The 27,446-nt window shown below is 44.5% G+C and overlaps 1 protein-coding gene across 3 annotated transcripts in view; it reads left to right on the plus strand.

Moving 5' to 3' along the window:
• The first annotated feature begins 2,279 nt into the window (after nt 1-2,279).
• adamts9 (ADAM metallopeptidase with thrombospondin type 1 motif, 9) overlaps nt 2,280-27,446 on the plus strand; it is a 50,190-nt gene continuing 25,023 nt past the window's right edge. For all 3 annotated transcript variants that reach the window (XR_013124958.1, XR_013124959.1, XM_076989155.1), the window contains exons 1-23: nt 2,280-2,543; nt 2,872-3,266; nt 5,057-5,216; nt 9,392-9,678; nt 10,349-10,432; nt 11,647-11,771; nt 11,952-11,992; nt 12,242-12,347; nt 13,679-13,825; nt 14,510-14,651; nt 15,015-15,119; nt 16,990-17,135; nt 18,037-18,218; nt 18,437-18,573; nt 19,307-19,424; nt 20,580-20,675; nt 22,071-22,237; nt 22,468-22,597; nt 23,397-23,523; nt 23,672-23,882; nt 24,051-24,212; nt 24,694-24,855; nt 25,800-25,919. Coding sequence is in view for 1 of the 3 variants with exons in the window: in XM_076989155.1 (XP_076845270.1) it covers nt 2,444-2,543; nt 2,872-3,266; nt 5,057-5,216; nt 9,392-9,678; nt 10,349-10,432; nt 11,647-11,771; nt 11,952-11,992; nt 12,242-12,347; nt 13,679-13,825; nt 14,510-14,651; nt 15,015-15,119; nt 16,990-17,135; nt 18,037-18,218; nt 18,437-18,573; nt 19,307-19,424; nt 20,580-20,675; nt 22,071-22,237; nt 22,468-22,597; nt 23,397-23,523; nt 23,672-23,882; nt 24,051-24,212; nt 24,694-24,855; nt 25,800-25,919 (3,450 nt within the window). In the remaining 2 variants the exon portion in view is untranslated. The remainder of the gene's footprint in view (nt 2,544-2,871; nt 3,267-5,056; nt 5,217-9,391; nt 9,679-10,348; nt 10,433-11,646; nt 11,772-11,951; nt 11,993-12,241; nt 12,348-13,678; nt 13,826-14,509; nt 14,652-15,014; nt 15,120-16,989; nt 17,136-18,036; nt 18,219-18,436; nt 18,574-19,306; nt 19,425-20,579; nt 20,676-22,070; nt 22,238-22,467; nt 22,598-23,396; nt 23,524-23,671; nt 23,883-24,050; nt 24,213-24,693; nt 24,856-25,799; nt 25,920-27,446) is intronic.

Raw genomic sequence — 27,446 nt, forward strand, 5'->3', positions numbered from 1 at the left:
ATAGAGGGGACTTTTCCCACAATTTTGGGGCATAAACTGCAAAACGCCCGGTTCCCTTTTGATTTTAGATTAGTACGGGGGGCAGATAATAACCCCAGAGGCAGATAATAACCGCAACTCTGAAGACCTTAGAGTTCTCACACTATGAAGAGGACATACGAGCTCAGTAATGTGTGCTGGAGCCTCATTATGGGCAGCCTGATAAGTAATCATTACAATTTTTTAATTAATTCTAAAGCTTATTACCAGTGTACAGAAGGTAATACTGGTGTGATACGTTCCAGGCGTTTGTCCTAGTGAGAAGACGCGCAGCTGCATTTTGAACAAGCTGTAGATGAGCCACCTCTCACTGATTCAGAGGAGTAAATAAGGCATTGCAGTAATCCTAACGAGACAAGAATACCTTTTTTCAGTGTCAGAAAAGGGTAGGAAAGTTCTAACTTTACTAATATTTTGAAGCTGAAAAAGGAAGGTTTGAAGAAGCTTCTTGATGTGTAACGAGAAACTATGATGGGAGTCAAATGTCACATCGAGATTTCTCACAAATGGCTTTGCCTTTAAACCAACACAATCTTAAGCTGACTGCACCTTTTTGCACATTTCCTCAGAGCCCACAATTAGAACCTCAGTCTTTTCATCATTCAGTTTAAGAAAATCCAGATTCTGATCCAGCTGTCAAACAGTTGGTAACATGAGCCAATTTACCAGTGTCATTTTGTTTGACAGAGAGATATAGGCTATATATATCTGTGTCTCATTATCATAAAAATGAAAGGAAGCATTACAACTTTGAATACGATCACCTAAGGGAGCACATATAAGGAATTAAAAGTTTAGATCCTTGAGGCACCCCACTGCTAATAGATGCAGGGTCAGACATACCATCACCCACATACACCACAAATTACCTGTTTGACAAGTAAGAATAAGGCCATAGTGCTGGCCCAGATCCCAACCCATTGATTCAACCTTTCCAATAAAATACCATGATCAATGGTATCAATAGCTGTGCTAATGTCCAAAAGAATTGAAGGTGATACCAGTGTCAGCGTGCATTACAAGGTTATTTAAGACTCTCAACAGAGCTGTCTCAGTACTATGTTTTGGACGAAACTCTGATTGAAACTTTCCCAAAATGAATTTAAAAAAAAACTCCTTAAGTTCAACTGAGGCAGTTTTTTCCAAAATCTTGGAAATAAATGGTTATTTAGAAATAAGCCTAAAATTATTACAGTTTGATGAGTCAGGGTTTTATTTCTTAAGGGGTAGTACAACACAAGCTTGTTCAATAAAGTGAGGAAAACAACCGGAAGTAAACGATGCTGTTTTAATATGCAGTAAGCAAGGAGCAACAGATGACAAGACCTTTTTTCTAAAAAAAAGTGTTCTGTGTTCCGAGTGCACTATAATATTAGGAAACGAGAATGCTGAAAGTCAGCATTTTCTCCAGCTGTACTTATACAATATGCACCCCGATGGAATAATACCTTCTTTAAAATATAGTATGCATAATGGTCCTATGTGCACTGGGTAATGAGGGGCGACAGGCATCTCCGCTGAGACCTTTGTAATAGTTCTTGATGGTGTGTGCAGTATTCCTACGCCAGGGAGGCACTGTAGATATCAAAGTGTGCTCCCGGGGCATATAGCTGATGAGTCCGTTTTTTGTTAGACGCGCACCTGCAGAACTGCACAACCTCTGTGAACAGGCAAGCGTGTTTATATGCGAGAAAATTAGCCGTGGCCTTCACATATGTAAACATTTTAGTACTTTACGGTGCAGAGGTACGAACATCAAACATGTTACGGAGGAAGAACGTAAATCACAAATGTTTGCTGGCCCGTGTTCGTTTTCAGCTCCCCTCCACTCATAATTACTTGTCCAGACTTTGCATAATTGCTCCTAGACCGGACATTTGCCGTTTTCTTTACTTCTTCCGTCCTTTTTGGTACTTAAGCGCGTGCGTGCTTGTGTAACAGAATGAAAACTGTAATCCACCAGCAGCATCGGTGGGGCATGAGACGAAGATTCGACATGTGCCAAAAACAGTTGAATTGCAAAGTGAATCAGATGAAAGCACGTCACCAGGTCATTGAAATCGCACGAGTCACGTCCGGCTTGTCGGACGTCCGGCTGCAGCCTACTGCGGTACATTTAGTACCGCGCAGGAGTGGCTAGAGTGAGAGGCGTGTTCCTCAAAATGTTAACCATGGACCGAAGCCCATAGCAGCTGTATGTGCATCGACACCCCCCCCCCCCCCACACACACACACACTTAATACATTATGCACGTTCGCCAACTCCGACAGAGCTCCCCGACCCAGCACGATATGTAACGCACCTCTCCCGAACAGCGGGTAATCTCTTTGGATGCAGCAGCTCGTGCTCATACAGAGGAATACTGTATTCGCGCGTGCTGCACTCTAGCTAACGGGGACAACCATGAATATTCTCCTCTGGGGTCTAGTCTTTCTAGTCTTACTGCTTGACTTCATGAATGTACTAACTTCAACGGGGAAAGTTCCACTAGATTCAAGAAAAGGTAAGAGAAACTTTCCCCCTGGCGTCTCAGTCATTCACGCTGCTTCTCCGTTATACCCAAGTGGAGCGCAGGGAATGAATGACTTCTCGGTTGAATCGGAGAACGGGACAACTCAGCAAACTTTCAAGAAAGACTACATGCATTTTCGTGATAATGTCATGTTTTATATGCGATAAAACTTAAAAATGACAAAGTCGGCTTATAATATATAAGGAGTCAATTATGAAGGCAAATATAAAGATAATATTACGTTTATCGTCTAGAATATGTTTACCATTTACTGTTATAGGTTGTTTTTTGAATATGCAGTGTTTGCCCTCGTCCACAGGTAAATATTCAGAGCAGTATGAATCGTACGAGATTGTAACTCCCTCCAGAGTGAATGACGCCGGTGACAAACTTCCAGCGAGCGTGCACTTCAAACGGAAAAAGCGGAGCACAGGGGCAGCCGGCAACCACTCTGATGACTGGGCTACTCCGCATGTCCACTACCAGATTTCAGCCTTTGGCCAGGACTTTCACCTCAACCTCTCGCTCGAGTCTGGATTTATTGCGCCACTGTACACTGTTACGATACTTGGAGTGGGGCGGGAAGGGAATCTAACGGAGTTCTCAGAGGAGGAGGATCAGGAAGAGGACCCCGTGTATCGCCACTGCTTTTACAAAGGGCACGTGAATGCTGACAATGGGCATATCGCAGTTATAAGCCTGTGCGCTGGACTGGTAAGTTAATCTTTGTAAAACAACTTTGTACTAAAAGGAAAAATGTTTCTTGGTGCAGAGACCCTGTCTTTGTAAACCACCGTGACAGCTCCATCCAAACGGATTACCATAAAAAACATGGATTTATAATTAATTTATAGGCTGTGTCCCCTACGGTGATGTCCCCAAAGTAGACAAACCTAACCTGTTTCACTGTTAGACCACAGCAAGTAGGTTATCATGTTTATGTAAGAGCCAGTTTTTCGATGATCCGTATCAACGATCAATTTTGGTCCGAAGCGAGTAAAGTGACGTGTTACGCACACCAATAAGAGGGGCGGCCCCTGTAGTGTTGACGTCACCGCCACCCCATATTTGGCAACCGAACGTCATTTGTTGAAGAGAACGTGGGACAGCACGAGCACGAGTCATAAAGCTGTTTCTCAGGGATAGTTCCTAAATATGTCAGTTCCCAAATAGACGTTAGAATTTTGTTAAACATGGAACATGACCAAAATGTGTCCTCGGTGCTGTTGATTTAGATTAGAAAGTTATTTAGCCTAGATTTGTGAAACCAGAGCTTTGTTTATTTTTTAGCACTCTTAATCTTACCTCCGTAGTTGTTCCTGCCTGTCAGAGAAATTCCACAATAAATGTTTTCGAGAGTAGATACAAGTCAGATACATCAGAGATGGACATTCCAGGTTCAGAAAGTAAAACTCCTTCCCATGATTTTACTCAAGCTTCTAATTTGTGCAAGCCAAGTAAAATTAGTGGAATCAACACAATCCAGGAAGCCTGAGCAAAATCTTGGTGAGGACTTTTACTTTCTGAACCTGGAATGTCTACCTCTGTAATACACGAGGACGCGGGGAAGACCACGTTTACTCGCGCTTTTTAAAGTTTGAACTGGACCGGTGTAGGCGGGACTGTTCTCCAGCGCAGTGTGCAGTTGAAATACTTCACAGATTGTCCAGAATTTGTTTTCAGACACTTGAGCACATGTTGTTTGACGCACGTTACAAGTCTGTTGTTGAGAACTTCAAGCTATTAAAGTGAAAGAGATGAACCTGACGATGCATTCACTTAATACCAACGGCAGCTGCACCGGCGAGTGTTGAGTTCTTTTCCACAACACTGACTCGTGATCACATCAGCAGTTGATTTCTTGCATGTAGATGTGGAATCTTCTCTACAAACAGGAGACGGTACCCTTGTGTAATAAAGCCAACTGTTTAGGTTTGAACATTTGCGCTTTGTACAATTGAGACATGTTGCCAATTATGCCACATGCCTTGTGAATACTGTGGCGGTTTCAACGACCAAATAGGTCTAGCTGTGGCCAGATTTCAAAGCGCCAATCAGAAGCTACTGATAGAAGAATTGGAGAGTAAATTACATGTGTGCAGGAGGCGGGGTTGTGAACATTAAAAAATACTTTGCTGTTGCGGTATTAATTGGTCAGCAAGTTCACAACCGTACCCGCCTAGAGCTTTAAAACGTTTCTGGTTATGGTCTCGAGTTGCCAAGTTCAGCACATTTTCTAAGCAGAAACACACATTACGACGTAATTTTCTGATAATCATCACTGATATTTGTTTTTCTCTTGAGGATAATTTTGTTAATGTGCATGCATTATATGTAGCGTATTTGTAATCGCTGCATTAACCTTCATGGTTTTGGGTGGGCAAAATCTACGGGGGGGGGTCATGACAAGGGCAATTAGCATCGACGTGCGGAATGCGTGCACACAGCTATAGGCGCGCTCCATTTAAACCTTGTTTGTTTATTTGTTTGCTTGTTTGTCTTAGCTTGGCACTTTTAGATCATCAGAAGGGGAGTATTTTGTGGAGCCTCTTCACAGCTACAGCGGTGAACATTACGCGGAAGAACACATCAAACCTCACATAGTCTACAGGAGAGATGTGGAGAAGAGGGCGAAAGGAGACGCGACAGCATGCGGTGCTTCAGGTAGGAAAGGAGGGAGGGGGGTCTTCTGAAATTCACTCACTATTGGCCATTTTATTAAGTGCACCTGTTACAGATGGACAAATGCACAAATCTATCAGTCCCCATGCTTGCACGTTTCTGGGATAAAACGACCTGGATTTTATTTGAGTAGCGAACCATTTTCAACACAGCGAATTAAGTTACAGGTGACATTGTAGTCTCATGTTAGTGACATGATAGTCATAAAGTAGGGGTGTGGTAGTCACATGGTTGTGCCATGGTAGTCACATAGTTGTGCCATGGTAGTCACATGGTTATGGCATTGTAGTCACATGGTAACATCATGCAAGTAGCATGGCTTTGATACCATTTATCATGGAATTTTATTCTATAGTATTATCATGCAAGTGGCACGGTTGTCACATGGCAGTTGAAGGGTATCTGGTTTGTTAGTGTTTCTGTAGATGGTAGTCTTCCGTCCAAAAGTTTCCAGGCAATAGGAGGCTTGGTCAGAAACTGACCACTGACGGGGGTCTAAAGAAGGGCTGACACCACCTGTGTAAGAACAGATGAGCTGACTCCAGCTGCACACCTGGAAGCTGTTTCCATTGAAGTGGCTGTTGAGTTCAGTACTGTACGTACCTTTGCTGGGATGTCTGGGAAACTATATGTCCTTCATGACTTCTAATAGACACACATTGGTTTTGGCATAAATGACAGACATTGCTCTCACATCTTTTTTAAGTGATTCCACCAGTCAACCTCTTACAGAGTTGACTTATCCAGAGTTTCCTAACACGTTCCTGATGGGAATACAGTTACAGTACACATATCTGGCAAACCTAGGTTTTTCAGTACTGCATGGGATATATGAATATTTCCCTCAAAAAAAATAAGCTTTTTTCTTGTCAGTTTTTGTCCATGTTGATAGCAAATGCAGCCTGTTTAAATCTACTAGAAAATGTAATGATTCCAAGTAAAACATCATCAGGTAAGATTATTTACAATGAATCTGCAAAGTTTTCCGAGCCTTTAGGGTATTTCACATTTTGATATTTGTCAGACTCATCATCTGATCCTTTTTTTCTGCAGTATTCACATAGCACTCCTCAATTATGAATGCCCATTATCATTGACACCCAGGACGATTGAATAGGGAGTGTTGGTGCACAACAATTTTCAACTCTCTCCAGAGCTGCAGTGTTGGCTCCAGGTCCAAACTCTGGCTAGGCCGCTCCAAGACTTCCACAGAATTTTTCCAATGTCAGTCCTGTGTTTTCTTTGTAGGGTGCTTCAGGTCATTGTCTTGAAATGTAAACCTTTGCCCCAGTCTGAGATCTTGAAATTGCAGCAACAATTGAATCTTTATTTCAGCTGTCCAGAGGATTTTGATTTCTGAGAGTTGTTCAGGTGTCTTTTGGCAAACTTCAAGAATGGCTTTCACACTAAAAGGCACATGTTGATATAATTGTCTGACCACTCTACCATAAAGGCTTGATTGGTGGAATGCAACACATATGGTTGTCCTTCTGGAAGGTTCTCCAGTCTCCACAAAGGAACTCTGGAGCTCATTCATAGTGGCTGTTGAGTTCCTGGTCACTTGTTTGACCAAAGCACTTCATCTTAACTCACTCAGTTTAGCTGGGTGGCCGAACTGGGAAGCCTGTTGATTGTTTCAGGCCTCTCCCACTTGAGAATGATAGAGGCTACAGTTTCCTTGGATGCTTTCAATGCTGCAGAAATGTTCTTGCATCCATGTCCAATTCTGGGCCTTGACATAACCATGTCTCACAGGTCACAGTCCTCTTGACTGCATGTCTAGGGTGTCACATTTAGACACCTGGCTCTACCTGTGAGACCTCACAGAGACTGTGAGTCTGTGAGTGGCACTGAACTTTCTGGTCAATCCAGTTAGGTACAGGTGATTCTACTTAAGTTGTTGAAGTATTTCAAAGTCTGATAGAATTGCCTTTTGATTGTCTGTTGATAGATGTTGATAGATTGTTATCTATTTGAAGAACAAGGGCTCAATTTTAAGTTTTCTAATAAAGGGTCTGAATAGTTATGCAAATGTAATTTTTTCTGTTTTTTATTTTTGCAACATTTGTGTGTAAACTGAATAAAAAAGAGCTTAATCCATTTTGAGAAGAGTGCAAAATTCGAATACATATTAGAAACTTTCAGTATGTACGATACCTCGCTAGACTAATAACATGAAAGAGCAAAGTGGAGTGTGCAGTAATGTAATGTATGAGACTGTAGCCGGGTTTCCATCCAAACCTTTTGAAAAAATAATGCGCAATTTTCAAGTTTCGGCAGAAAAAAATGCGAATTAAGCCTTGTTTTCATTCATTACAGTTATGCAAATAAACTTTAGATCACGTGAGAGGATGCCAAACAATAGTGGTTTTACGTCCATCTGGCAGTTACGCATTTTTGCACGTTGAAACATTTTTTTTCTTTTTCTTTTCTATACATGGAGAAGTTTAATTCAATTTTTGCTCTCTCCAGAACTGTTTTTGTATGCATTTGCCATCTTTACATTGCGATCATGTACAGAACCACATGACTTGAGGCACGATACGTCATCGTTTTTGCGAAAAACCCTTTTTCCATCCAGTTTTTCCGAATTTTGGCGATGCGATAGTCTAACTTTTCCACCTCCTCCTAGCGTACAAATCTTTTTGCGATATTTGGGGCTTTTTTCGAATTTTGGACTTTTTCCATCCAGCTTTTTTCATGCGCATTTTCAAAATGCGCAAAAACTCGGTGGATGGAAAACCCTCTTGTAAGCAGGAGATTTTTTTCACTGTTACTGTGTACAGCTGACACTACACTCCACCAAACACACACACACACACACACACACACACACACACACACACACACACACACACACACAAGAATCCTGTTGATGGTTGCATTTCCTGTGGCCTGAAGATAAGGAAACCTGATTGGTCTGATTGCGCGAGACCCACAAGTGAAGTGGTGAAAAGTTCAAAACCTTTGAAAAGTCATCACTGTAAAATGCATTTGGATCTCACATAATGTGACATGTAATGCCCCGCAATGCTGTACAGGCTGGGCAGGCTTGGCAGGCTGGGTAGGCTGGGCAGGCAGGGTAGGTTGGGCAGGTTGGGTAGGCTGGGCAAGTTGGGGAGGCTGGGTAGGTTGGGCAAGCTGGGTAGGCTGGGCAGGTTGGGGAGGCTGGGTAGGTTGGATAAGCTTCTTTGGATTGTCAGCATTTTCCTACGATGTTGTGATATGTAAAGGAAATATTTATTTCCCTGAAATGCACTCACTTGAGATAAAAGGGGGTTTTATGAAAGGTCTATTGTGTCTCCCCTTTTTCAGCAGGAGGGATTTGTTTTATTGTACCTTCATTATGTCAGTTTGATGTTGCAATAACTGTGTATTTTGGCCCCTTTTTGGCCAAATGCAAGAGAGCCCTGTTTCTACATCACGTTTCAGTTACCATCCAAAAATTTACTCCCAACAAAGTTGAAGTTTCTTGCTCTTGATCCTGTGGAATCCTGAGCCTTTGGCTTCACAGTGATTGGTCCAGAGATGGGGCTTTGCTCCAGCATTGAGTTTATGGTGGGTTGCCAGGTTTACCTAGTATAACCCCTCTTAGACTCCCTCCTTTTGTGGACAGAAGGACTTCTAGCTGTGAGGGAAGCTTGAGCCACAAACCATTTCTCATCTCATTCCAGTAACAGTGATAAACACTTAGAGGGCCTGTGCTCACTGTTTGCACTTGCAGTCACTCAGTGCCATGTGAAGGGGGTTTGATCTGGCACCAGAGTTAGCCGAGCTGCTTGGCGCTGTTTGCTTCAGCTGTGGAATTTGTATAACAGAGTGCAGGCATTAGTTTAGTGTTATGGGCGTTCTTTAGGCCAAATACTGATTTCTCAGCCCGCAAGCTAAGTTGTAAATCCTCTGAAGTGGCCAGATGTATGATATGTGTCAGTTGATGGTGGAGCATTAAACATACAAAATACAAATACTATTTACTCGACGGGTCACACTGCTAGGGCGAATTTACTCTGCATTCACTGGTGCTGTTCAGTTCACTTATAATCAGATCCACTTGTGTCATACTTTTTGATTATGTAGTATTGAGTTCTGAGTATACTACTGAGTACTGAGTAAATGGACTACTGACTACTCATGCAGTTTGCCTTATTTTGTGCCAGGTCATGAACAGACACAAAATAGCCAGGGCAGGAAGGAGCAGGGCAATTCATCTCCAAGTACGTTCTTCTCTGACCTGGAGTCTCTCCGCAAGGGAATCCCCTCCAACCCCCTACCGGAAAGCACGCGCAACACGACCAACAGCAGCGGCGAGTCGGGACCTTTTCGCAGACCCAAGCGCTTCCTCTCCTACCCGCGTTTTGTAGAGGTCATGGTCGTCGCCGACTCCAAGATGGTGGAGCACCACGGACGCAACTTGCAGCACTACGTCCTCACCCTAATGTCCATCGTAAGTCCCTGCACCCGCAGTGAGTCTGCACCAGTCACCTGGGCGGGTAGCGGTTCTGGTCCTGTGGTGCCAGAGAACAGCTGGACTCCTCTGACAAATATGATGAATGTGGGGGAAAGGCTAGAGATTCTGCTTAGCTGGACTGTCATGGAGGCCAGATTGACCCGCATTTTGTGCTTGGCACAACCTGAGCTCCGGGAACACAATCAACTCCTCGGCTGCTGAGGAACAGTCCACCATCAGCCAACTAGGGGAATTGTGACCACAGCTACTGCATGAGGACCTCTTAATAATCTGAGGTTGTCATGACTGTATTTGTTACTGACATCTGTGAGCAGCTCACAGCTTTTAGACATAGAAGATGAGAAATTAAATCACAGTAATGCCTAGAGAGAATGTAAGATATGTTTACTGTGTCTTTGTTGGCAGTCTTATATGCTAGCAAACTTTGTGGAACTCAAAGTTAAACCTCCAGTTCTGCATGTATTGTGCACCTGTCCAATTATTAATTCATTCAGTATTGGCCAAACAATCAGAAGTAACAAGTATTCAACTGGTTTAAACCTTCAGCATGGTCTCATGATGCTAATGTGGTTGTAAATGGTGGTGCATTTGCTCATATAGACATCCCCGCAGTAGCAGGTCAGTGTTCTGCTCTGTCTTCCCCCAGGTGTCCTCCATCTACAAGGATCCCAGCATCGGCAACCTCATTAACATCGTCATCGTGAAGCTTGTCATCATAAACAGCGAGCTGGTAAGGGAACAGTTTCAGCTGCTCTGTCTCAGCTGTCAAATGTCCGGGCGAAGGTGGTTCCTGGAGCTGGTGCTGGTGCTGGAGATGGTGCTGGTGCTGGTGCTGGAGATGGTGCTGGAGATGGAGATGGTGCTGGAGCTAGAGATGGTGCTGGTGCTGGAGATGGTGCTGGAGCTGGAGCTGGAGATAGTGCTGGAGATGGAGATGGTGCTGGAGCTGGTGCTGGTGCTGGTGCTTATGCTGGTTCTGACGAAGATTGGAGTTTAAAGTCTTTCCCTTACCCTGCACTATCATACATTATTCACCATCTCTATTAACCCATAAACAGTATAGGCCATATTCAGTATTGTTGAATACATATCAAGCAGATCAGACATGCATTATATACTAAAACTGTAATGCTTCCTTCAGCATAATTTCAAAACACATTTGGACGTTAATATTCAGTTCAGAGTAGCGTAGGTCGCTGCTTGCCGTAGGTGAAATCCATTTCAAGATGTCCGGAGTCAAATTCTGGCAGAAATCGCAAACCCCGCCCCGTTATCAACTAAGAAGCCTAATTGAGCATGCGCAGAGGATTTGGCCTGGCCTTAACTAGGGTTCAACTACAATTTGTATATTTTGACAATGCAGGTTGTAAGGTCAGATCAACTTTTAACAAGAAACTCAATAAAGTAAGCTGATCCAATTACTTTGTTATAGTTTATGGTGCAATTAATTATTTTTGGCTCAGCTAAACTAAAAATAAGTAAGGCGAGCAATTTTAAGTTCAGTTTTTTACAGTGTGTGTTGTATGGCTACAATTATATGAAAGGGGGTCATGTATGAACTATGTAATAGGATGTGAAGAGCAATGATATGAGATCTATATGAGAATGAGAACTATGTTATAGGATATGAGGGACAATAATGTAAAAATAATGTCTGATTTATAAATGACCAACATATTTTACCTCATGACCATATGATTTTTTAGAGAAATCACGTGAGAGGAATAGTGCTGACGTTGGATCAGGCGAATCTGTGTTCAGAATTCAAATAAAACAGATCAGATCAGATCAGATCAGCACTTCTGTAGTCAGGGAAGTACTTGTATGTGTTATTTCATGTCAAATATTATCATGCATCTCTCTTTCTTCCTGTCTCTGTCTTTCTCTCTATCTGTCTCTCTGTTTTCCTCTCTATGTCTCTCTCTTTACTCTCTTTCTATGCAGGATGGTCCTATTATCTCTTTTAATGCACAGACTACTTTAAAGAATTTCTGTGTCTGGCAGCAGGGTCAGAACAACCTCGATGACAACCACCACAACCACCACGACACAGCCATCCTCATCACCAGGTCTCAGTGCCAATTCTTTGTCAGTAAAGAGCTCCCTCCTTTTGACATTGTTCCTACTGTACAGACAACTGCTTTGTGACAACATGTGTTGTGAAAAGCGCTATACAAATATATTTGATTTGATTTTGAGACTACAGTGTGTGAGTGCTGTGTGTGAGGGAGATCTTTGTGTTTTCACAGGCAGGACATCTGTCGAGCACGAGATAAATGTGACACTTTAGGTAAAGCTCTTTCATGACAACAATACAGCCGATGGCAACACTCATGGTTAAGATTATGACTGTAAAAAGCATGTTGAAAAACTTTGTAACAACCGCTTTTATGTTATATTGTATTGATGACTTGGGCCATTTGACACTGATCGGTGAGGATCTGAATGTTCAGTGCAGATGATGATAATGATGATGATGACGATGATGATAATGATGATGATGATGATGATGATGATGAAGGTCCCTCTGCATTGCCAGGCCTGGCGGAGCTGGGCACAGTGTGTGACCCTTATCGGAGCTGCAGCATCAGTGAAGACAGTGGCCTCAGCACGGCCTTCACCGTTGCCCACGAGCTTGGCCACGTGTGAGTGACTAGCTCTCCCCTCCGCCACACACACTTACACACTAGTTCGCGGCCTTTGGTCCCGGCAAACGCTGCACACAGGCGACTAAAACTCAAACTTCACGAAAACTTGAACCACTGCCTTAGAGTGCATAAAATTCTGCACAAAAAAACCTGAAATTCTGGTATTCCAAGAATGAGGTAGTACTGTTGTAATACATTCCTGATCTTGTCGGGGAAGCGTGACAGGGGGGACAAGTGTAATACTGAGTGTATAATACAAAAGTGTGACCAATTATAATGACCCACTGGTTCAGCCAGCCACACCCCTGCTGCCACTGCTATAGATAAGTGCTATAGATCTATAGAATTCTCACTCAGTCACTAACACACACACACACACACACACACACACACACACACACACACACACACACACACACACACACTCGTCAGACTGCCTTTATCAGTTAGTCTTGTGTCCAGCTCTAATGTGTTGTCTTATTTAGACATGAGATCACTGAGATGTTGTGGTGGTCCTTTAGCACACCATGATAGTGGCCTAAAAACTGTCTGCACTCGATAAGCAGTTTCTCATGGCCTTCTGGGGTGGTTTTTGTTGGGTCTGCCAGACATGATTCATGCTGTTAAAAAGCATTTTGCTCCGACCTCTCTTTGCTATTAAAAAATGTGGCTCCATATATGTGAGCGGTCAAAAAGAATGTCATCGGTCCAGAGATTAAAACAGCAAGTGATTTTGGCGTGACCGAGTGCATGCATGTTACTGAAACAGAGATTTTCATTATTCAAGGTATACTAAGGTATACCTTCATACTAAAGTATTTTCCAAGCCTTATGAAATCAGTTATTCAGAACTTCACTTTTACTCTAGAACTTGCAGTAAAATAATTCAGATTTCTGCCTTGTCCCGCCAAGGACAGATTTCTTAACACCCTGAGCCTTTGTTCGGTAGGTGCCAGTCCCAGCCTAAATCACTTTTGGATTGTTATGTATTTGAGATCAGGATTTCAGAATTCCTTTCTCATGTGGTGGAGGGCAGTGACATCACTGTCTTGGCTGAGCAGGGGATTGAGTTGCTGGGCTGTGCACGAGTCGGCTCTGAGCTGCAGGGACGTCCGGGTGTCCTGCAGACTCTGCTGTCAGGGACGTCCGGGTGTCCTGCAGACTCTGCTGTCAGCTGGGCAGCTACACTCACAAGGACTTTAGCTGCTGGACCACATGGGGACACTGCTAACCCAAACACAACTGTGTGTGTGTGTGTGTGTGTGTGTGTGTGTGTGTGTGTGTGTGTGTGTGCAAATGAAAACGTGTGTGTGTGTTTGGTTCTGCAGGTTTAACATGCTCCATGATGACAGTAACAAGTGTAAGGAGGATGGCGTTAAGAACCAGCAGCACGTGATGGCCCCCACGCTCAACTACTACACCAACCCCTGGATGTGGTCCAAGTGCAGCAGGAAGTACATCACCGAGTTCCTCGAGTGCGTACTGCCCATTGTTCTCCGTGCCAGAACCCAATGACAGCTTCCTGTGAGCACCCCCCTCCCGCGCAGACATGACCGCGTACACTGGGAGGCACTGATATGGATCCGTGAGGAATTGTGTTCTGGAGATTGTTCTAAAGATTCCTTGCTAATAATCAGATTCCTTACTGACAATCAACCTTTTGATTTAATTTCCCAAGTAATGTGGAGAAAGTCAGTTCATCTTCCTGTCATCCAACTACCTGAAACACATAGTAGTTCACTCCTGAACCTAAACACATAGGAGTTCACTCCTGAACCTAAACACATAGGAGTTCACTCCTGAACCTAAACACATAGTAGTTCACTCCTGAACCTAAACACATAGGAGTTCACTCCTGAACCTAAACACATAGTAGTTCACTCCTGAACCTAAACACATAGGAGTTCACTCCTGAACCTAAACACATAGTAGTTCACTCCTGAACCTAAACACATAGGAGTTCACTCCTGAACCTAAACACATAGTAGTTCACTCCTGAACCTAAACACATAGGAGTTCACTCCTGAACCTAAACATAGCTCACTCTCCACAGAGCACAGAATATATCTGCAGCCCCTTCCCCTCACCCTTTTTTAGTTAGACTCTTTTCTGTTGTTTTTTGTCTTGAAGTGTTTTTCTTTTTGGTCATTTCTCATCAGCACAGGGTACGGGGAGTGTCTGCTTGACGAGCCCGTGTCCACACCATACAACCTGCCACAAATCCTGCCAGGACAGATATACAGTGTCAATAAACAGTGTGAACTCATATTTGGGGCTGGGACACAGGTGTGTCCATACATGGTAAGAAGAGGAATAATGCAGACTAATTTCATTAAATGTTTGAGGCCTTTGATACATACTGCAGTGCTTGAGCAAACTGAAGGTGATGCAGTTGTGGTTCTTTGTTCGATGCTCACACAGATATGTGGAGGAGAGTTATGATGGTTTGTGAGTCAAAGCCCGCAATGCCTAACATTTACAGACTAGCTGATGCAACGGATGGTATTGATGCCCAGATAGTCTGTGTAAAGGTAATGCCCTGTGTGTGTGTGTGTGTGTGTGTGTGTGTGTGTGTGTGTGTGTGTGTGTGTGTGTGTGTGTGTGTGTGTGTGTGTGTGTGTGTGTGTGTGTGTGTGTGTGTGCGCGTGGGGGAATGTTCTGCAGATGCAGTGTCGGCGGTTGTGGTGCAGCAGTCCTGAGGGAGCCCAGCGTGGCTGTCGCACCCAGCACATGCCCTGGGCTGACGGGACAGACTGCTCCCCTGGAAAGGCAAGCGCTCCATTAGAACACACACTCACACACAAACACATACACTCACACACAAACACACACACTCACACACAAACACACACACTCACACACACTCAAGCTGATGAAGCTAAAAAGCTCTGCAGCTTTGATGTCACGTCTGGCCTCTGGGCTTCGGAGGGTGTGCAGTAGAGTCAGCATAAGCGCCCCCCACAGGGTGGTTGGAAAGCTGCATGTGGTAGTCACCACATTACTCATATGCCAGAGTTTCCTAGTCATAAACCTAACTAACCCTAACCATAGTGTACTCTCAGAAACCCTAACCACAGTGTTCTCTTCAGAAACCCTAACCACAGTGTTCTCTTCAGAAACCCTAACCACAGTGTTCTCTTCAGAAACCCTAACCACGGTGTTCTCCTCAGAAACCCTAACCACGGTGTTCTCTTCAGAAACCCTAACCACTGTGTTCTCCTCAGAAACCCAAACCACAGTGTTCTCCTCATAAACCCTAACCACAGTGTTCTCCTCAGAAACCCTAACCACAGTGTTCTCCTCATAAACCCTAACCACAATGTTCTCCTCAGAAACCCTAACCACAGTTTTCTCCTCAGAAACCCTAACCACGGTGTTTTCCTCATAAACCCTAACCACTGTGTACTCCTCAGAAACCCTAACCACAGTGTACTCCTCAGAAACCCTAACCACAGTGTTCTCCTCAGAAACCCTAACCACAGTGTTCTCCTCATAAACCCTAACCACAGTGTTCTCCTCAGAAACTCTAAGCATGCACTTCTTCCCTTGCAGAGACACAACTGTAATCAACCCATCATCATATTTAATCACCACATTCTTTAATGAGCATTCAGGTAATACATTCAAATTTGATGTAATATCTTAGCATCCATTGTTCACTGGGCAATAATGTATCACTTTAATATATGGACTGCAGAGACATAAATCATGTGCTAAGACTTTAAGCTTAGCTAGTAAACTTATGTGGACTTCATTATATATGTCTGATTCATAACGTATGTCTTTCTTCATTCATTATGTGTGTCTGGATCATACTGAATCATAACATATGTACTCATTCACATACAGTAATGACTGGGCTCAGCTATTTCTCTGCCAGCTTTTGTGGGGGAGTTTGATTCAGATCAATATGATTCAGTCCAAAAATGGTCTGTTGTCTTAAAATGGAAAAAAAAAAACTTTTTTAGCTGAGTCATTTTGTGCATATAATTCAAATGGCACAGCAGGTATAGTGTCAAATGACCAACTCTTCCTGATTCCCAGGAAGTAACACATACTGTCTTACTGTCATACTATCACAAATACCAAGTCCCCCTGATTTAGAGGGTTTGATAAATAGTATGTACACTTGGTGTACAAGTGTTATAGCTCTGTCCCACACCTCATCAAGCTGAACCGAGTGTGTTTGAGCTCTGAGAAAGTGTCCTGTGTACTGTGTGTTTTGTGCTGTGTACTGTGTCCAGTGTCCTGTGTGCTGTGTGAAGTGGACTGCGCTGTGTACTATGCACTGTGTGCTGTGTCATGTGTGCTATGTGAAGTGGACTGAGCTGTGTACTGTATTCTGTGCACTGTGTGCTGTGTCATGTGTGCTGTGTGAAGTGGACTGCGCTGTGTACTGTGTACTGTGCACTGTGTGCTGTGTCATGTGTGCTGTGTGAAGTGGACTGCGCTGTGTACTGTGCACTGTGTGCTGTGTCATGTGTGCTATGTGAAGTGTACTGTGCACTGTGTGCTGTGTCATGTGTGCTATGTGAAGTGGACTGCGCTGTGTACTGTATTCTGTGCACTGTGTCCTGCATGGCTGGGTGCTCAAAGTCAGCTTGGCTCCATCTTCTGTCTCTCTCCCCTCTGTGAGCAGCACTGCAAACACGGCCAGTGCATCCTGAAAGAGCAGGACACGGCTTCGGTGGACGGGGCATGGGGCGTCTGGAGCCCCTTCGGCTCCTGCTCACGCACCTGTGGAGGGGGCATCAGGATTGCTGTGCGGGACTGCGACAAGCCCCCGTAAGTCTCCTCGTTCCATGGTTGTTCTGAGGTAGCAACAAAATCTCCTGGTACTCTCGGTCTGACTCAAATAAAAATGGATATGCTGAGGCACTTGCCAAGGAGATATCAGTTTTGTGCTTAGGAAGAGGGCATGTCCTGGGAGGGCGTGTCCTGGGAGGGTGGGAGGGCGTGTTCTGGGAGGGCGTGTCCTGGGAGGGCGTGTTCTGGGAGGGCGTGTCCTGGGAGGGCATGTTCGCTGAGGTTCGCTGTGTGTTCATTGAGGACATGGGTTTAATGGTTTAATGGGGGTGTGTTCTTTGAGAGTGTGTTCAGTGAGCATGTGTTTAATGACAGGGTGTTTATGAATGGTTTGTGGTCTGTAGGCAGACCAGGTTCTGGAAAGACCTTCATATATTCTAAAATAATGCAAAATAATGAAAGACCCATTACCACAGAACTGACCAAACCTTGGACACCAGGCCTGGCAAACTGAAACGCAGGCCTGAACCTCAACATTCAGATTGTAGTGGGCTGAGTGTGTGATCCTCACTCTGCAGTGAACACTCACACACAGCTGTCCATTCCTGCCGCTCTCAGGGGGATGGAGGCAGTGTCCCAAACAGAGGTGGGGCTGAGCCCTCGAGGTCAAGCAAACTTGCCCTTAGTGCTTGTGTAATATAGCAGAGAAAAAAAACATGTTCCCTCTTCACACTCTTAATATCAGTTTAAAAGTAGGAGTGAATTCCTTCTGTCTGAGTAGTTCTGTTTCACAGAGCATATATTCACACAGGTAGGGTGGTATTCAAACTGAACCAGGTGTGTGTGTGTGTGTGTGTGTGTGTGTGTGTGTGTGTGTGTGTGTGTGTGTGTGTGTGTGTGTGTGTGTGTGTGTGTGTGTGTGTGTGTATGTGTTAATTAGGCCCAAGAATGGGGGACAGTACTGTGTGGGACGCAGAATGAAATTCCGCTCCTGCAACTCTGAGCCGTGTTCCAAACAGAAGAGGGACTTCCGGGAGGATCAGTGCATGGCCTTCGATGGCCGCCACTTCAACATCAACGGTCTGCCACCCAATGTGCGCTGGCTGCCCAAGTACAGCGGCAGTAAGGCTTCTCCTTCTTCAACATCCAATGACATTAAAGCAAAAGCGTGTTAGCCGGCCCATATTTAATGGAAGTGCTAATACTATATGATGTCAGAACATGGTGATGTGCTGCTGATCTGGTTGTTGTCTGTGTGTGTCTGTGTGTTTGTGTGTGTCTGTGTGTTTGTGTGTCTGTGTGTTTGTGTGTGTCTATGTGCTGTGCGGCATCCCTGTCAGTTCTGATGAAGGACCGCTGTAAGCTCTTCTGTAGGGTGGCAGGAAGCACAGCCTACTACCAGCTCAGGGACCGTGTTACCGACGGCACACCGTGCGGGCCTGATACCAGTGACATCTGCGTGCAGGGCCTGTGCAGGGTGAGTGTGAGTGTGTGTGTATGTGTGTGTGTTTGGACATACACATGTTGTACACAAGTTGTTGGGATACCCAGTAGCTCTATCCTGAGACCTCTAAACTTCAATATACTGTCATCTACTGCATAAGCAGATTATGCTTGCTTTACCAGATAAATCACCATTAGCTACTGATTGATGAAGAAACTACAGCATCACTGCAGTTTCACGACAGGATCACAGGCAGCATCACAGCAGAATCACAGCAGGATCACAGCAGAATCACAGCAGAGTCACAGCAGGATCACAGCAGAGTCACAGCAGAATCACAGCAAATTCACAGGCAGCATCACAGCAGAATCACAGCAGAATCACAGCAGAATCACAGCAGAGTCACAGCAGGATCACAGCAGAGTCACAGCAGAATCACAGCAGGATCACAGCAGAATCACAGCAGAATCACAGCAGAATCACAGCAGAGTCACAGCAGAATCACAGCAGAATCACGGCAGAATCACAGCAGGATCACAGCAGGATCACAGGCAGCATCATACCAGAATCACAGCAGGATCACAGGCAGCATCACAGCTGGATCATAGATAGCATCACAGGTAGCAACACATCAGGAACACAGGCAGTGCCAGCCTAGTTCTGCTGCGTCTGTGCCATGCTCCACTCCTGGAGTGCAATTTATGGAGTTTGGATTTCCCAACGACACTGGCGGGCTCATTCCTTTCCATATTTGTACTCTCCACAGCAAGCGGGTTGTGACCATGTGTTAAACTCCAAGGCCAGGAGAGATAAATGTGGAGTGTGTGGGGGAGACAACTCCTCCTGCAAGACTGTGGCTGGAACATTCAGCACAGTGCACTATGGTGAGTTGCCAGATCCACTTGATTCCCTTCAGTTAGCTTACTTCCGTTCCCTTGCACATAGAACACTAATTCTGTTCTGTCTTTTCAAGTTTTTCTCTTTCCATTTAATACAATGATATATGTTGCTAAAATATACAGCTGTGCATGATGCTTAGGACAGCAGAACAGGATAGAGTTTAATGTGCTTTGCCTCTAGCAGGGTTGATTACTGTAATGGCCTCCTAATAGGACTCCTAAAAAAGACCATCAAACAGCTACAGCTGATTCAAAATGCAGCTGCTAGAGTTCTCACTAGGAGCAAAAGAAGTCACATCACCCACATTCTTAAGTTCATACACTGGCTAACAGTACAATACAGGATAGACTTCAAGGTGTTACTACTGGTCTATAAATCACTTAATGGTGTAGGACTAGTGTATCTATCCGACATGCTGCAGAGCTATGAGCCAGGCAGAAATCTTAGGTCACTAGGAACTAATCAGTTAGTCCTGCCAAAGGTAAGAACTAAGGAGATGCAGCATTTAGCTATTATGCTATTTCTAAATGGAACCAGGTGTCAGAAGATACTAGAAGAGCTCCAACATTAGATGTTTTAAATCCAAGATAAACACTTATTTATTTGGACTGGCTTTTGGTTAGTGTAGGTACCGTAAATGTAGCCTATATTATTTATCTTTTGATTATTCTTATTTTCTTATTTTATTTTCTCTCAGTTTCCAATTTTATTTATTTTTTATTATTATCTTCTTTAATCTTTAATTATTGTATCTTAATTTGTATCTTAATATCATAATCATTGTAATTTCTTATGTAATTATTATTTTTTTATATTTTCATTCCTTTAAAATATGTATTATATTTTGTGAGCAATGACCTTCCCAAGGTGATAGACCTCAGGTCGTAATAAGCTTCTTTTTTGTGTGAAGCACTTTGAATTGCCAATGTGTATGGAATGTGCTATATAAATAAAGCTGCCTTGCCTTGCCTACACACTGTATTTAATATGTACTGCTCATGCTGTATTATATATAGTACTTGTGCATATAAAATCCAAGCAGTTCATAAGCATTGCATTCAAAATGTTCACTTGGTAGTTTGCAAGTGTAATTTGTGGGAATGGAACACAACATGTTAACAGAGCTGTTTGCTGTCCAGGGTACAATGTTGTGGTGCGCATCCCCAGAGGGGCTACCAACATCGACGTGCGACAGCACAGCTACTCTGGAAGACCAGATGATGACAACTACTTGGGTGAGTCACACGGCTACCCAGAACCCAGACCGTTGACCCTAGTTCCAGACCCCGGCCCCAGACCTCAGACCCCGGCCCCAGACACTGGCCACAGACCCTAGACCCCAGACCCCGGCCCCAGACACTGGCCCCAGACCCCGGCCCCAGACACTGGCCCCAGACCCTAGACACCAGACCCCAGATCCAGACACTGGCCCCAGACACCAGACCCCATATCTTGGCCCCAGACCATGGCCCCGAGTCTCCACTTCTGGTTGGCTGGTGTTAGCATATCATCACCCTCATCAGGGGACTGCAGAATTATCTGCAGTTATATCTGGATATAATTTCATTACGTTGTTAAGTATAGAGTAGCATTTGATTGATTGGTTCCAGACTTTTGCAAAATGCCTGACTGACAGTCTTCTCCTCCAATAGCAAACATCACATCAAGGCGGATCCTTATTAGTGGGAGCTTTTATTTGGGTAAAGGGGAAGGATGCATAGAACTGGTTTCGCATATAAACCAGGGACAGAGTGTCCTGAAGGCATGCTGGTGTGATTGTGGGCCAGAACTGAGGAAGCCCTTGGGAAAAGATCTTTTGGTCTATTACTTCTTTGAGTAGACCCTTGTGCCCTGAAGATTGTGGGACACTATGAATACGTGTGTGTGTGTGTGTGTGTGTGTGTGTGTGTGTGTGTGTGTGTGTGTGTGTGTGTGTGTGTGTGCTTGTGCACGCATGTGTGTATGCACCCAAAGGGTTAACATAGGGATTAGGGGAAAGGTCTGAGTTGCGTGATGTGTGAAATGATGAGGAAGGTAACACAGGAAATAAGCTACATAATCGCATTAGTGTGAATCTGGGCAGTGGAGTGAGAGAGCAGTGCAGGAAGACAGTCCCGCTGAGGAAAGCTAAGCTCCTTCATTCCAATTATCTTCATCTTCCTCTGTAGCTCAACCTCACAATGCAAACATGCAGGTGTCTGACACGCTTCCTCTGTCAGACCGAAAACATGTGCTGATGCAAATTTTGTTTGTGGCAAGCAAAGAATACCTTACAACTGTTCTTTTATAAACAGGTAAAACCAGTTAAATATAAATACAAATGTACACAATATTACTTAATGCAAATTTAATAAAGAGATTAACAATTAACAATTTTACAATTAGTGCTGCAATCCATTCTATGGGTGAAAAGTCCCACCCGTCTGATCAATATAGAATGATTTAAGACACTTCATTCTTAGTCTGAGAGAGATTTTCCTTTTCCTCAGAGATTCGTTAGCTTATATCTCTACTTGTCTATTTAAAATTCTCTTAAAAGCAGGATGAGGCTTAGTTTTGATGGGGCTTGCTGGGTTGTGAATACAGCTCCAGGATAATAACCTTCTCTCCTGTCCTCTTGTCCTCCACAGCCGTAGCCAACAGTCGTGGAGAGTATTTGCTCAACGGAGACTTTGTGGTCAGCATGTTTAAAAGGGAACTCAAGGTGGGGGATGCTGTTATAGAGTACAGTGGCTCCGATCACGTCATCGAGAGACTTAACTGCACTGACCGCATTGAGGAAGAGGTCGTTGTCCAGGTAACACATTCATTAGCGTTTATTTACTTCTCAATTCCATGTAAACTTTCATCAACATAGTTTCAACATCAAAGAGCAGTTTCTGAAGCAGTTTCTGAAGTGTATATTAAGAGAAAGGGCAATGTTAATCTTTGTATTAGTTAAATAGGTCATTAATTCTTTTTCATTTTCCCAATTGTGCCTTTTCTAATTACTATATTTTTGTGCGGGGTGTGGGGGGTTGACCACAGGTGCTATCCGTAGGTAACCTTTACAATCCAGATGTCAGGTATTCCTATAACATCCCTGTAGAGGATAAGACTCAGCTGTTTGTCTGGGACACATACGGCCCGTGGCAGGACTGCACCCGCCTGTGCCAAGGTGAGTTGCCTGGGTTGCCACTGGATGCTGAATTCTTTTTTTATTTCAGCATTTTGGGTTTTTATTGTGAGTCGTTGTCATTGCAAAGTCATTGTGCGATAGAAGAGTGTCAGATTATCTTGGAACGTGTTCTGGTAAATTGTTGTGGGTAATGTTTGGGTTATGGTTGTGGTACTGTTTGGGTTATGGCTGTGAGTGGTATTGGGGTTATGGCTGGGGTTAGAGTTTGGTTTATGGTTGGGATTAGTGTCTGGGTATGGATGGATTATTTATACTGAGAATGAAATGACTCCTATACCTGAATGTATGGCTTAGTATGTAGCGTCTTAGGATAGGTATGGTCCATTTAAGGAATCCCCACAGTGCCAGTAAGGTCCTTTCAGGACCTGGATAGCTTAGAGAAGTCAGCTGTCAGGGTCGTTGAGGTCACGCAAAGCAATGAAGCTCATGAGGTAGACCATCCAAACATCTGGGCTTCAGTTTTCCATACAGATCTCTGGCCCGCCTTCATAGCCTCCAGCCGTGGCCTGGCCGTATAATGGTCCAGAGTTAGTCTACGCACCATTTCCTGCACCTCCGCTGATATAGGAACAGGGTGGAGAGACTGCACTGCTATCATCTGGCATGCAGTGACCAAGCCTATTTTTGGCTAGCCTAACAAGAAATGGTTCCTTCATCTGTAGTTCATTCATTCATTCATTCATTTTCTTTTCTGTCTCATTTTGCAGTAACAACCTTTTCGGTGAATCATTAATTGATTAATTTCTTTATTTCTTAACTCTTTCCACCTGTCGCTCAGGGGAACGTAAGAGGAAGATCCTGTGTAGTCGTGAGTCGGACCGCCTGGTGGTGTCAGACCAGAGATGCCACAGTTCAGCCCGCCCGGCCTCGGTCACCGAACCCTGCAACACAGACTGTGACCTCAGGTATGTGTGCCGTTAACCCTGAAGGTGCACCTACACACAGGTTAGCATTCACACCTGAAGTCCAGCAGTTCTTCAGAGAGTTTCCTTAAACACCTACATGCCCCGGTTTGTTTTCCTGTGTCTCAAACGTTTTCGCGGCATTTGACAGGTGGCACGTTGCCCACGCGAGCGAGTGCTCAGCTACGTGTGGCCAAGGTTACCGAACTCTGGACATCTCCTGCGTCCGGCACAGCCGCACCGACAGCAAGACCCAGAAGGTCGATGACCAGTACTGCAGCAACCAGCGCAAGCCTGATAACAAGGAGGTTTGCCATGGTGACTGTAACCCTGGCGTCTGGGAGTACTCGCCCTGGTCGGAGGTGAGAGGGATTGGCTTATCATACGTACCTTACCTCTCATTCATGACCCCTTGACCTTGGTTCGCTCTGTGCAAGCTAGCTAAAAAAGTCATTCTCTATCAGTCCTGTACACCAGGCTCACGACATTAGCGCGGAGACCCACAGCAGTTGTTTGTTTGAACTGTGCAGTGCTCCAGAAGCTGTGAAGGGGGGACGCGCCGTAGGGCTGCGGTGTGCGGCAACTCGTCCGGGACCAGCGACGACAGCAAATGCAACTTGAGAGAAAAGCTCACGGCTCAGCCCTGCAACGATTTTCCATGTCCGCAGTGGAAAACTGGGGACTGGTCCGAGGTAATTCTCCCTCTCATTCATCTCATCTCTTGCTCTCATCCATACATATATCCAGAATTCCAGGTTCCTGGAATACCAGGCATCAGTGGCCTACTCTGAAGACTCATTGGTCTTTTATTTTATGCCTATCTTGAGACTCGCCCTGCATGTTATAAGGGACCAATGTTAGCTAGGTGCATAACATTGGAATGCACGTAAAGTGGTGGCCTTTGTGTTAGCATGCACAATCTGTCTGCTAAATACACTTTGGGCTGTAGACTCACCAGGTATAGACCTACTGGTGTACAGAGTAGATGTTTCTGAAAGAAAGAGACAGAGGAGTCATCACATTTTAGACTAATGTCCAAAATGTGTCCAAGTGTCCAAAGACAAATCTTCAAGCGCTCACTGCATATGTATCCAGGTCTGTAGTGACGGTAAAGAAAACGTTCCTGCATTTTAATGTCCCCCCGTGTTCCTTGGTCTTGTGCTCTTCTGCTAGTGCATGGTGACGTGTGGCAGGGGATACCAGCGCCGACAGACCTGGTGTCAGTTCGGCGAGGAGCGCCGTGACGACCGCTTCTGTGGCGCTGCCAGGCCAGAGTCCGTGCAGGCGTGCCAGCAGCCAGAGTGTGCGTCCTGGCAGGTCGGCCCCTGGGGGCAGGTGAGTCCCGCCCATCACCCCCTCCCTACCTCCTGCAGGTCAGAAAACGTTTAGCATCTCATGCCATGTGTATGTATTATGAGTGTGCTGGTTGACTGGCTGTTAGAGGAAAGTTTTGGAAATCTGTTATTGTCCGCTAATCTCCAGATTAAACACTACTGAGGAAGGCACCTGCCTGATCCTCAAACTCTGGTTAAGGTCATAGAAGAAATTCCTTAAAGCTTTGCTCTACATTTGTGCTGAATTTTGATGCTCGAACATATGTAAAACCCTTTATGTTTGAAGGTGAGTTGTGTCAGCAATGACGGTGGCTCCCCAGAGTGAGAGCAACCTCTGGATCTCCTGATGCGATTTCTAAATGTCTTGACTGATCATAGTTTACACTTATAAAGATCAAAATTGAAAGGGGTATAAAGGATCGGTGGAACGAGCTGACATCAGCGCTCGGCGTGATAGGTCAGCATCACAGTCGTAAGCACTTCAATAACTGACTATAGCGGTAAAATATTTTTTCAAAGTACCGATCTTTTCAAAGTCCACAGTCCCATTTTGTTCACGAGCTCTTACAGTCTGGAGGTCTGTCACAAGCCCCTACAAGGCAGTCAGGAGCGAGTACTCTAGACACAGGTTTGAAGGCGTTAAATGAGGCTTGTGGAATTCAGGTGGAAAACGACGCCATACAAGCTCAACCACATTTCATCAAAGTCAATGAGGGAAAAAGAGAGCTATAAGTGGAGAGAGCGCTTATCACCATGTACTGACCCTGGATCGCAGCCAATCAGAGGAGCCGTGCTGGACTGAGAGGAATATGAGGCGGTTCTGTGGATCAGGCATGCTTAGGTTACTGTGTTACCATGTGACCAGCTCTTCGGTGTGCTGTGTTTCCATGTGACCGACTTTTCTTTTCTCTCTCATTTTCTGCATGTGTGTGTGCATGTGTGTAGTGCACCACCACTTGTGGCCCTGGCTATCAGATGAGAGCAGTGAAGTGTATCGTGGGGTCATACCGCTCTGTAATGGAGGACACAGAGTGTAACGCTGCCACACGACCGACTGACACACAGGTGAGAACGTTCATCTATGACTTACTCAAATACATGTGTGTGTGTATGTCAGTTGCGCAACTGGTATATATGTATACACACACATACACACACAGATAGTTACAGGGTATTCAAACACACAAATGCATGTACACACACACACAGCTCATCAGTACCAGAAGTACATTCAGCAGGGACACTCTAATGTTCAGTGAGAGTTTCTCTTGTTTGTGTACATGTGTCTATGTGTGCATGGAATAAAACACAAACGTTGATAATACTAATAACATACTGTTAAAGTGTTCTAACTTGGCTGAAATGGGGAATGCTTTTATGGCCTGTTCCAGACACACACGCACACATACACACACACTTATGTTCAAGGGGTCAAGGGGAGACCAAGAAATTGATCTGAGAGAGAGGAGATTGAATTAGGAGAAGAAAAAAAATGAAGGGAGGAGAAGGAAGAGGAGGAAAGTCTTTAAAGGGAAAACTGCAGTGTTAGAGATTTAGAAACCTGCTTAGCCATGCAGAGTGAGGGCGGAAGAGAGAGACAGGGTGAGGGGGAGACAGGGTGAGGGGGAGACAGGGTGAGAGGGAGACAGGGTGAGGGGGAGACAGGGTGAGGGGGAGACAGGGGGAGTGGGAGGCAGAGGCAGAGTGAGACAGAGAGAGAGGGGGAAAAAGACAGACAGAAGGAGAGGCCCCTGGTTTTAATCTCTCAGTGCATAAAGATGCAGTGACCCTGACCGAGTCCCTTCGTGTGATTTCAACCAGTCAAGCATGAACTGTCGTATAGTGCAGCCCACACTCAATACCCCACAGCTCTGCAGCACCACAGTCATGCAACTCAGCTTCCCACAACAACTCAGAGAGGAAGTGGTCTAAATGTGACAATAAGTGAGTTAGAGGGGGAGAAAAGACACTTTCCTTATTTTAGTTTACAGGATGCAAATGAGAGAAAGAGAAGACAGTTACTTATTTTTTATGCTTCCTTTCTAGACTTTTAAATAGACACAGAACCTCGAACACATTTAGAGCTCAGATCCTGAAGTGTTTCCACTGTTTCTACACAAATTCCCATTCTTCACCACTAAGGAGACACATGTTTACTCTTACATGTTTAGCTCTTCACATGTTTATTGCATCCCGTTTATGTCCGGTGTTTTTTGATGGGTTTTGGTGTGGCAACTGAACATTGTGCTATTCTTTAAGAAAATGGAAAGACAAGGGCTATAAAATATTCTTAATGTGCAAATTGTGAGGCTGTAAAATGTTGTACATTTTGTTTTTTATCCTGTCATGAATTTGTAAATTTGTAAATCTGTAAACCCTGCTTAGAGACACATGAGGAGGCTGAAATATAAACAAAATACATGCCCTATTGATGGCGTGTTCCACTGGTTTTGACATGTGTTACTTTAATCTGCGTGTGGACAAGACTTTCTGCTCTTGATCAAGCTGATTCTGCCTCTTCACTGTTCCTGGACCACCTGTGTCTGTTACACAAGCAGGCAAACCACAGATTTTCAGTAGCATGCATTTACA

Source organism: Brachyhypopomus gauderio, unplaced genomic scaffold (assembly GCF_052324685.1).
Source record: "Brachyhypopomus gauderio isolate BG-103 unplaced genomic scaffold, BGAUD_0.2 sc66, whole genome shotgun sequence".
Taxonomy (NCBI): Eukaryota; Metazoa; Chordata; class Actinopteri; order Gymnotiformes; family Hypopomidae; genus Brachyhypopomus; species Brachyhypopomus gauderio.